Source organism: Staurois parvus, unplaced genomic scaffold (genome assembly GCF_062004578.1).
Source record: "Staurois parvus isolate SC_StPar_1 unplaced genomic scaffold, SC_StPar_1.0 ptg000223l, whole genome shotgun sequence".
In the NCBI taxonomy this organism is placed as follows: domain Eukaryota; kingdom Metazoa; phylum Chordata; class Amphibia; order Anura; family Ranidae; genus Staurois; species Staurois parvus.
Window position 1 is genome coordinate 152,990 of NW_028318019.1, and position 12,364 is coordinate 165,353.

Genomic DNA, 12,364 nt, shown 5'->3' on the forward strand with positions numbered 1-12,364 from the left:
GTAAAAAAAAGGATGCTGACCTTACTGATACAAATGAGATTACATCTGATCCTCAGTTGGTCTGAAAGACATTGTATGAGAAACGTGTTGACTTATGAGGCTCCATCATCACCAGGCCATGTGATATTTGCTTATTGCGCATTTTATTAGTGAGGCCTGGATTATATGTGATATTTACAGTATAATATAACAGTCAGGAGGAGATATTGATAATTATGTGGGTCCATGAATTGTTAGGATCAGGGTAATCCATTGTATTTTGTAAGATGTAATAAAGTGATGTATACAGATTTTAAATCTTGGCAAAATCTCATTTTCAACAAAGAAACTTAGCATCAATGTATTTTTTTCAAATTCTAATCTATATTTAACACAAACATGGGCATTAAAGAAATGATGTAAGTGGACCAATCTGTTCAGCTTCTGCCATCCTGTTTCACCCATGGTAAGTAAGATTCTTCCACATGGACAACTAGAACAGCCAAACCAAAATTTGTTTCTCTGCTATTGTCCAGGAAACTTTGTGAAGAAGCAAGATTAACCTACCACAGTGAGTTGGCATGCTGGCCAAGCTGGTATTCTGTAAATGTATCTCAGAAACCATGAGGCTGGTATCCCACAGTGGGGAAATGTCCTTCCTGTCTGGGGGTTCTGGTGCAGGAGCACTGGAAGCATCACTTTCTACATGGGGCAAGTCACAGTCATGCTGCTCTAGCTCAGGGAGCTTCAGAGAAGCTTCTGTTGTTACAGACAGGGATGACACCCAGCAAACCTGTCAATCTTCCTTGATCTTCAAGAATGCCAGGCCAACAAAAGCCTAACCCAGTTTTATAATCTGGCTGCTGTGTCCCGGCAGCCTCTCACTCAGGGAGCAGCTTGAACAAGAAAGTCCTGTGATGGGCATCATGTCCAGACGCTGACTTCTTTGCAGAGTGCGAGATAGGTCCCACAAAATAGTAAGAGCAGATCATGGCCCACATCCCAGGAAAGGGTTTGCAAAGATCAGAAGCACAGTAGTTTGTCTAGCAGAGACAAGCTCTCAGTGCAACTCTATGCTGACTGCACCATGTGCACTCTAAGATGGCTTCTACACATGTCTGTCTCTTTCACTTCTGCATCCTCCTTTAGCATCATTCAATCCATTCAATAGTGAATTTGGTCTTAGGCCCACCTCCTTTTCCACATCACATCGCCTACACTAAATCTGTAAGTGAACCACTACCTACTGCTCATGGCTGAGTGCCTTAACTAGTGCCGTAAAGCAACACAGGGCTATTTAGGGCCATCTGATTTATGCTGCAACCATCCAAACCCTCACAAACCTGCCTGCCTGTAACACATTTGTACAGATCGTTGTTTTAGACTCTTATATACCAACCCCCCAATACAAGTCCATACGTCCATAACAACTTCCATATGCCTATAGCACACTTAAGGCCCTGAACCCAATCATGGTTCAGATGAGGACTACAGAAGTCCAGCATAACACCTGGTAGCATTAAGTTGAGAGCTAGGGTCACCTGGTATGTGTTTGCTTGAGGAGGATCATGCCTCACCACCAGGAGGGCAACCATATTCTCTGACCCCCACCAGATTCAAAGCCAATCCGATGTGCAATAGTTGTTCAAAGGTGCTCTGCCCCTCCAAAGTATTGGCTGTGCATTCTGGTTTACAGCTTTAGTTCCTCACATCACACCCCATGGAGGATGCTTGGTACAATTATCTTCTTTACTGAAAGGCTAAGTTCACTTATTTTCCAAAACCCAGCTTCCCTGTGTACCAATATACCATTAATGTACCTCAGTTACAAGAAAAATAAAAGCTTTCTTTGATTTTGAGAACAAGGACTCACCTAAGCCCTTGCTGGATTACTTAGAAAGCTTCATCACTTGTTGGTATGTAGATTTAGGACAGAGGAGCCAGTAAGACCCAGGAAGCATATTATCAGCTGATCCCATTAAAACAAACACCCTTCACCCATCAATTATGTTTGCACTGCATCCCCAGCATCCCTCCATGCCTGCATTTGCCTGGCTTCCCCAACATCCCTCCAGTCAGGCCCAGGCTGCAAGCTAAACTCTCTGGAGCCACATGAGACCTGTGGGTTGGACACCTCTGATGTAGTGCAAGGACCACCTGATTGCATACCGAGCGATTGGATAGATAGGTGGACCCTCCTATTCCATAGTTTTGGTAAATGTATAGGAAATTGTACAGATATTGTATGATCAGATTGTATAGTGTATGGCTACTTTTATACATGTACATAGGAGGGAGTGGACAGAGACACTCAACTGTCAGGTCCCAAGCCACTTGAATGGATTGCCCTACACATGACAAATGCTCCAAAGAAGCTCCAAAACTCTTTCATGCAACAAAACACATGACACACATGCACCTGCTAACCACGCATGGAGTGCCATTAACATTTGCATTTGCAGCACAGTTCTGAAACACACAGCAAAGTGCACATTTCTTGTTCGGAAACACATGGATGTGAATGGAGCCTCACTGTTCTTGTGTAAACACATTGATTTCACTTTCAGGCCCCGTTCACACCTTACATAGGAAGACCATACGTTGTTTGACTTGTTTTTTCCCACGACATGCATAGCACAGACCAGTGATTTCAATGGCAGCCCTACATCCAGCAAAGTAGCTCATGGAACATTTGGCGTGTTGCGCTTTACATGTTTTTACTGTGTGCTTTTCTGCATTTGATGAACGTTTTTTCACATGGCAAAATGTGTGTTTGCTTCCATGTTTCAGGTGCCATTAACATTTAATGGCATTGAAAGTGCGACTAGTTCATTTTAGGTGTTTAAAGGTGGCAATGCACTATATAATCTGATTGTACAATTTCCTATAGAGCTGCCACTAACTATGGAATAGGAGGACCCAACTGAAAAACCCATTCAATTTATATCAAATCAGGCAGGCTCTTGTACTACATAGCTGATAGAGATCTAAAGAAGATTGTACAATTAGATTGTAATGTATATGGTCACCTTAAGGGAAGAAGTAGGTGGTGGTATAATAATGAGGGAGTTGTGGCCCAGACTGGTAATAAACACCCTATCATACCCTTTTCTGGGATGCAAAAACACAAAGAATGATGGGAGCTGTCCTACAGGAAATGATGCAAGCTGAAAAAAAGTTTTAAAACTCAGACAGAAACATGAAATTTCAGACTCTTTGTGGACAATGTAAATGAGAGATGCAAACATTGGGATTGCTGGGCCAGAAATTATATCACAAAAGTATTCTATTTATTATTAAAAGTGAAAATCTGACCAAAAAAGGGTAAATTATCCTTTAAAGCAAGTGAAAATTCCACAACAGTGAGATCAGGTCAGATGTGTCTGTTGAGTTGAGTGAAGACACCCAGGGTCACAAATACACTGTAAGTCTGTCACAGAGACCCTATTACGTGAGAGGCAGCCCACTTTTCTTCTAACTGCATCACTACTGTGCTTTATTAATATCTCCCACGGACTTCACAGAATGCCGGACAGTGTAATACAATTGCAGCCACTTGTCTATCTCACGGAATATCCACATCTGTGGTTGTATTCCCCTAGAGACCCTCACGAGTGTTGCTCAGTGTTCTGAGCCTTGTGTCCTGTCAATCCATCTAAATATATATTTTTTTTCCAGCCAAACTGAAGAAGATGACACTCAACAGATTATCAGGTTAGTAGTTTTGTTAGTGTTTTGTTAGTAGTTAGTAGTTTTATGTTTTGATAAAAAAAATGTCTTCTGAACATTTTGGTGTGCTGTGGTCTGGACGAGGGGTCCATAGTTTGGAGGCTTCCACAATCCTCCTGTATTTCTTGGAATATCATTTTTTTAGTTTTGATGGTTAGAATACAAGATTTCCACCTTTGTCTTATAAATACTATTTCATGTGTGTATGAGGAATAACATATTTCCCTTTCTCTCATAAAGCCTTCAAAAAGGAATACAGAAAGTATATGAAAGAGAGGTACCAGAGGATTAAAGAATATAATTCCCGTATGGGGGAGGCTTTTAGCCTACGAAAAAGACACACCAAGTTATTAATGAGAAAGGGACCCCAGAATAAAAAGGAAAAAGAACAAGAAATAAGGAGCTCAGCTAGAAGACATCTACAGAGCATGGAGAAAAGATCTTCTGATGAATACCCCCCAACCACAATCCAAGCCCTCTTTGACCCTGATGAAGATGGTTCCATCCCTAACATTGTGGTATTACAAGGATCTGCTGGGATTGGAAAAACAATGACCTCCAAGAAGATCATGCTGGACTGGGCCTCTGGGAATCTCTACCAAGACAAGTTTGACTTTGTGTTTTATCTGAGCTGTAGAGAAATCAACACCATCCCTGGAAACATAAGCCTTGTGGAACTTCTATCCAGAGCCTGCAGGCTGCAGAGTTCAGATGACCTGGTGTCTATTCTGAAGGATCCTGGAAATCATAAAGGACTTCTTTTTCTAGTTGATGGGTTTGATGAACTGAGGTGGACTGTGGAGGAGAAATCTGAGGGTTGTCTTGATATTTCTATGGAAACCCACAAAGAAATAATACTCCAAAGACTGCTCAGGAAGCAGGTCTTCCCACAATCTTCTCTGATCATCACCACCAGGTCACTGGCCATGGAGAAACTTAACACATTCATTGATGAATCTCGCAATGTGGAAATCCAGGGATTTACAAGGGAAGATCGAGTTGAATATGTCCATAAATTTTTTGGGAATAGAGAAGATGCAGACAAGGTTCTCAGTATAATAAAAGACAATGAAGTTCTGTACACCATGTGTGCCGTCCCCATCATATGCTGGATTGTCTGCACTGTAATGAAACAAGAAATACAAAAAGATTTGGGATTAATTCAGTGTAATACGATGACTTCAATTTACCTTCTCTACCTGGAGGTTCTAATTACCCATCACTGCAAGAAGGAGCAGTCTGTAGACAGGAAACAAACCTGTCTGAAGAAGCTGTGTGCTCTGGCCAATCAGGGAGTTTTGAACCAACAAATCTTATTTGAGAACAAAGATCTAGAAAGACATGGACTTTCTCTGTCTGAGGTGGAGTCTGTATTTCTGAATGAGAACATCTTTCATTGGGACGTCCGCAACCAAACCTGCTACAGCTTCATCCACCTGAGTGTACAGGAGTTCCTTGCTGCTTTGTATTATGGTCTGGATGATGGTTCTGGATCTATGGAAAGTACTTTCCTCCCCAAGATCTGTAAAGGGGAATCACTCTATGACTTCAGTTCATTTTTCCCACATCTAGCATTAGCTGTACAATTCCTGTTTGGTCTCTTAAATGAAAAGCAGGTGAATACATTCTCAGAGATCACAGGCATCCACATCTCACTCAGAGCCAGACCTGCAATGAAAAAATGGGCCATGTCAGATTTTAATCAGGCTATCCATACTGAGGCCATCTTCTGTCTGTATGAGACTCAGGATGAGGACTTCATTAGGAGTGTCATGTCTCGTTCTATAGGTTTGATGCTGATTGGCTCAGATACTGACCCCTTGAGAATGGAGAGTAATTATTCCAAGCAGCTGAGCTATTGCTTGAAGACTTTCAAGAGTGACAGTTTTCAGTCTTTATATTTTTTATGGCTCACTGTGGGTCCAGAGTGCCAGAACATTCTATATCCATTCCTACACAGGTGTCCAGAAGTCAGGTAAGTGATTGTGAGGATATCCTACCTGAAATCAGAGAATGGGCAGGAACCTGCATACAGTATAATGGTGATTATCTGACATGTTCTCCATCTACCACACTTGTTAGAAGTCCTGGGAACTCATGCATTCCTCACCCTTAAATGGTTCCCCACATTTCACCTTATACAAACCTTATGGTAAAAATCACATCAGTGACATTGTATTAACCCTTTCACTGCCAGGCAATTACAGTTGCAAGAAAAAGTATGTGAACCCCTTGGGATTACGTGGAGTTTTGCATGAATTGGGCATAAAATGTGCTCTGAACGTCATCTAAGTCACAACAATAGAAGAACACAGTCTGCTGAACATAATACTACACAAACATTAGATGTTGCCATGGTTTAATTGCACATAACATGTAAACATTCACAGTGCAGGGAGGAAAAGGTATGTGAACCTTTGGACTTAATAACTGGTTGACCCTCCTTTGGCAGCAATAACCTCAATCAAACATTTCCTGTAGTTGCAGATCAGACCTGCACAACGATCTGGAGTAATTATGGACCACTCCTCTTCACAAAACTGTTTCAGTGTAGCAATATTCTTGGGATGTCTGGTGTGAATCGCTCTCTTAAGGTCATGCCACAGCATTTCAATGGGGTTGAGGTCAGGACTCTGACTGGGCCACTCCAGAAGGCGTATTCTGTGCTGTTGCAGCCATTGTTTTGTTGAATTACTTGTATGCTTTGGGTCATTGTCCTGTTGCATCATCCATCCTCTGCGGAGCTTCAGTTGGCGGACAGATGGTCATACGTTTTCCTGCAAAATGTCTTGATAAACTCTGGAATTCATTTTCCCATCAATGACAACAATCCATCCAGGCCCTGAGGCAGCAAAGCAGCCCCAAACCATGATGCTCCCTCCGCCATGTTTCACAGTGGGGATGAGGTTTTGATGTTGGTGTGCTGTGCCTTTTTTTCTCCACACGTAGTGTTGTGTGTTCTTCCCAAACAACTCAATCTTGGTTTCATCTGTCCACAGTATATTTTGCCAGTAGTGCTGTGGAACATCCAGGTGCTCTTTTGCAAACTTCAAACGTGCTGCAATATTCTTTTTGGACAGCAATGGCTTCCTCCGTGGTGTCCTCCCATGTACTCCATTCTTGTTTAATGTTTTCCTTATTGTAGATGTGTCAACAAAAATGTTAGCATGTGCCAGAGATTTCTGTAGGTCTTTAGCTGACACTCTGGGATTCTTCTTCACCTCATGCAGCATTCTGCGCTGTGCTCTTGCAGTCATTTTTACAGGACGACCACGCCTAGGGAGAGTAGCAACAGTGCTAAACTTTCTCCATTTGTAGACAGTCTGTCTTACCGTGGACACATGAACATCAAGGCTCAAGGAGATACTTTTGTAACCCTTTCCAGCTTCATGCAAGTCAACAATTCTTGATCGTAGGTCTTCTGAGAGCTCTTTTCTGCGAGGCATGGTTCACATCAGACAGTGCTTCTTGAAACCAGTAAACCCAAAACAAGTGTGTGTTTTTTAAGGGCAGGACAGCTGTCAGCAACACATCCAATATCATCACACTGATTGGAGTCAAGGTTGGCTCACTCCTGGCTCCAATTAGCTCTAGGAGAAGTCATTAAGCTAGAGCCTCACATACTTATTCCTCCCTGCACTGTGAATGTTTACATGTTATGTGCAATTAAACCATGGCAACATCTAATGTTTGTGTAGTATTATGTTCAGCAGACTGTGTTCTTCTATTGTTGTGACTTAGATGACGTTCAGAGCACATTTTATGCCCAATTCATGCAAAACTCCACGTAATCCCAAGGGGTTCACATACTTTTTCTTGCAACTGTATACCATTTATCACAAACATCCTAACATTTGAGCAACATTTGCAGAAACATCCAAAACTTTTCATTTTCTTAAAGCAGAGGATCTGGAGGATTAACAGATGGTCTTTGTATTTTTATGTTCTGTGATAGCTGTGCAGAATGTTATAATAGCTGTAAAATGTATTAAAAAAAGTTTTAGTTTTCTTGTGAAATTCACAAAAAATCCCCACAATGTTCTCAGTGTGAAATGTCAGTTTCTATCTGTTGTCTTTTGGGGAGTAACATTCCCTAACATTCATTTCTAAGGGAAAATACTGACATCATTGAATATATAAGGACATGACCATGTTTGGACTATGACTTCATAGGAATCCCAGCGATGTCATTGATTAAATATGATCATGTCCATATATGGTCAATGACCTCACCGAAGACCCACCCCTTTGCCTATATTGTGGGAATTGTGAGATGATTTTCAGTGAGAATTAAGTGATGGGTTCAGACAAAAACATGTCTTTATTTTACTTTGACTTATTTGAAACTGAATAGGGAGCTTTCCAGGTTCCAATAAGCCCCCCATCTGCAGACCCCCAAAACCACCAGTCGAGGGCTGTGGGGAAGGGAACCTTATTCTTATCAACCTATGGACAAGGTGCTTTGCCAGGTGTTCCCCAGATAAAATAACCTTCATGTTGAGAACATGTGGCCTGGCATGGTGCCTGGCCAGCCAGGCTTAAGTTCGGTTCTGGCATGGATTCTGAGGGGACCTTCAACATTTTCTTCTCTTGTTCTTTTTGCATGAGATCCTGCCCTAAAATCCACACCAGACTCAAAGGGTATGTATGGAATTTGGGGGGCTCCATACCATTTTTTTTGTTTTGTTTGTGAACTCCCTCCTAAAATTTATATTAGACATAAAGGACCTGGTATGAATTCTGGGGGGACCCATGCTATTTTTGTTTTATATTACACTATCCCCTTTGCTTGTTTACATTCACCTCTCCATCAGGAATTCCTACCTGATGGCTGAATGTGCCAGGTGGGGATGAGTTATAGGTTGTTAGTGTGCCAATGGGTTCCAGCTCCCTAACAACCAGGAGGACAGGTTTCAGCTCCCTAACAACCAGGAGGAGGCTGTCAATCCCACTGTTAAATGTTTCATGTCACACTGCAGCTGGAGGGTCAATCATCTGCACACACATACATTCAGCCTTTTGCACAGGATTCTCCATAGACTGTACACAGTGCAGATGTCTGCCTCATATTATTTCCATGCTGGTTGAAAATTCTTAGCTTATAGTGTTGGGATATTTCCTCCATTGGTGAATGTTAGCTCTCATGGTTGAATGCTCTTAAAGCTACTTCTCTCTTAGGATCGAATCTTAGGATTGAATACTAGGGAATGCTAAATTCACCAGGTGAAAGGCAACATGGAAACATTCCACATATATTTAAATCATTCTGGGTATTATTCATTGAGCTTACAAGGATGTTGAGACATTCACAAAGCATTTTTTTTTTATAAATAGACCCCTAAGTGAAGATCTGTCATATGAAACTCTGTAAGAAGAACAACTTTCTCCATTCAGTAATTCAACTCTAACCCTAATCCTGTACAAAAATCCCAATAGGCTGTTCAGATGAGACCGTAAAATGTCCAATGTATAAAGGGAAATTAGTAAATCTACCGCTGTCAGTACAGGAACCACTATTTTCAGTCTCCTTCTCCTGAGGAAGTCCTTCTGTGATGAAACTAGTTGGAGGAGGGCACAGTGCTGTGACATCATCACACATGGTGGGCAGGCACTCACGGAGATGTGGAGTGTTGCAGTCTGGGGGGATTGAGCTGACATACCTTAGTGCTGAGTGATCACTATTGCTGTGTGAGTGATGTTAATGGGTTTGAATATATGGGATGCACTATGATGGTCTCCATGTCAATAAGTGTTCTCCTGAGACCTCCGGAGGAGATGTTCCTGGACTGACAATTCTATATCCACCAATTTCATAGAAAAACCTGCCCAGACTTATTTATTGATGTAAGAGGTAATTATTGCTAGGTGAGTCTATGGGGAAGTGTGTCTGTTATGGAGGAATTAACTCCTTCTTTTCTGGTGTGAAATACTGATTGGAAATGGACACTTTATGGGCTCATCTGAACTGCTATTGCTGCACAGGATCTGCACTTTGAACTGTGGGAGTTTCACTCCTCTGGGATAGGGATGAGCTAATGGTTTGGTCCTAACCAAGGGCTGGCTGTTTGGGTGTTTGGATGAATGCCTGAAGCCAGTATGGTGGAAGGCATGTGCAATACATAGAAGTGGTATTTATACTGCTACTAAATATGACAGCTTCCTTCTGTCACTGGTTCCTAAAGAAGCTGCAGGTGCTTGTGCTCACTTCATCAGTGGCAACCACTGACACCATGGGGAATCCCCACCCTTTTAAGAAAATGGGTGTGGATAGTGGTAACATTTCCTTTATTCAGCTAATGAAAGCTCAGTGGTGTCACCGTCACTGGGATGGCTGAGGTGAGTTGTCAGGTGACCAGCATCGTGATTGATGATGGTTTTACAATGACTAACATTTTTGGGAAATTTTATATTTTTTCTAACTATAGTACTTCAATACCAGGCCAAATCTGACACTTTTCACATATATGTAAAAATCTACATTTTTTGCTAGAAAATTACTTAGAACTCCCAAACATAATATATATATACTGTATTTTTTAAACCAAGGCCCTAGGAAATAAAATGGTGGATTTTTTTATGCCACACAGTATTTGTGCAGCGGTTTTTCAAACCCAATTTTGTAGGTACAGAATACACTTGTGAATTTTAATGTACTAAATCACAATATAATACCCAATTTTTGGTAAAATATAAAATATCATATTACGCTGAGTAAATAGATACCTAACATGTCACGCTTTAAAACAGTATATGTTTGCGGAATGGCAACAAACTACGGTATCTAAAAATCTCCATAGTCATTGTTTTCTTAGCCTTTACAGGTTACCGTTTCAGAGTTACACAGGAGGTCTGGTGGTAGAACTATTGCTCTGACTGAACATTGTGCATACCTCACATGAGGGGTGCAAACACTGTTTACAGATGCATGTGCGCCCTAAGTATATGTTCACCTTTGTATGAGAGCACAGGGGGATGGGGCACTTTACATTTTTAAAAAAAGTATTTATTTTTTACACTGTTTATTTTTTTATCAACTTTATTGCTATCACAAAGGATGAACAACATCCCTTGTAATAGCATGGGCAGTGGCAGGTCCTCTTTACTGATAGACCCAGATCTCTCCTCTGCTCTTATAATGAGATTGGTGTGATCAGATGCTTTCACAGGCCCGTAGCGGCTTATTTACATTAGAATGAAACTGGATGTAATAAAATACTTGTCACTTCTGGTTTCTTAGACCATAGAGATAATCAAGGACATTCCAGTCCTCAGTCATCTGTATGGTAAACTGGCAGAACCACTGGCTTCAGTCCTTGGCTCCCCAGTGGAATGAGAGCCCTAAAAGGTGGCAAGAGGGGGCACTAATCTAGACACTTTTATATTTTTTTATTTTATTTAGCTACTCTGATTGCTTTTACATTTTTCAGCATTGCCGACTGAAAAAAAAAATACTGGGGTTATTACTGCAGCCATGGCCATGATATAACCACTTTTGGGGAAAAGATAAGAAAGAGCTTGTTAAATGACTGTATGTTTTTATTTCTAGGTTATAACTAGAGACAACCCCCAGGATTAGGACACTCCCCAAAATTAGGACACCCCCCATGATTAGAACAACCCCCAGGATTAGGACACCCCCCCAGGATTAGGACACCCCCCAGGATTAGGACACCCCAGGATTAGGAAAACCCCCAGGATTAGGACATTCATGGGGATTAGGACAACCCCCTAGGATTTGGACACTCCCCAGGATTAGCACAACTCAAGCATTAGGACACTCCATAAAATTAGGACACCCCCCAGGATTAGGACACCCTCCCAGGATTAGGACACCCCCCCAGGATTAGGACACGCCCCAGAATTAGAACAATTCCCAGGATTAGTACAACGCCCCAGGATTAGGACACTCATAAGGATTAGGACACTCCCCAGGATTAGGAAACTCCCCAGGATTAGGACACTTGCGAGGATTAGGACAACCCGCCAGAATTAGGACACTCCCCAGGATTAGCACAACCCCAGAATTAGGACACCCCCCAGGATTAGGACACTCACAAGGATTAGGACAGCCCCCAGGATTAGGACACTCTCCAGCATTAGGACACTTACAAGGATTAGGACAACCCCCCAGGATTAGGACACTCCCCCAGGATTAGCACAACCCCAGAATTAGGACACTCCCCAGGATTAGGACACTTACGAGGATTAGGACAACCCCCCAGAATTAGGACACTCCCCAGGATTAGCACAACCACAGAATTAGGACACCCCCCAGGATTAGGACACTTACGAGGATTAGAACAACCCCCCAGAATTAGGACACTCCCCAGGATTAGCACAACCACAGAATTAGGACAACCCCCCAGAATTAGGACACTCCCCAGGATTAGCACAACCACAGAATTAGGACACTCCCCAGGATTAGGACACTCACGAGGATTAGGACAGTCCCCAGGATTAGCACACTCCCCAGGAGTAGACACTTACAAAGATTAGGACAACCCCCCAGGATTAGGACACTTATGAGGATTAGGACAACCCCCCAGAATTAGGACACTCCCCAGGATTAGCACAAACCCAGAATTAGGACACCCCCCAGGATTAGGACACTCACAAGGATTAGGACAGTCCCCAGGATTAGCACACTCCCCAGGAT

At 42.2% G+C, this 12,364-nt stretch overlaps 1 protein-coding gene across 1 annotated transcript in view; it reads left to right on the forward strand.

Annotated features, from left to right (window-relative positions):
* Positions 1–3,964: 3,964 nt before the first annotated feature.
* Positions 3,965–12,364, forward strand: part of LOC149460632 (NACHT, LRR and PYD domains-containing protein 12-like) — a 31,558-nt gene continuing 23,158 nt past the window's right edge. Inside the window, exon 1 of the mRNA XM_089679380.1 lies at positions 3,965–5,683. Coding sequence (XP_089535506.1) covers positions 3,975–5,683 — 1,709 coding nt within the window. The 5' untranslated portion in view covers positions 3,965–3,974. The remainder of the gene's footprint in view (positions 5,684–12,364) is intronic.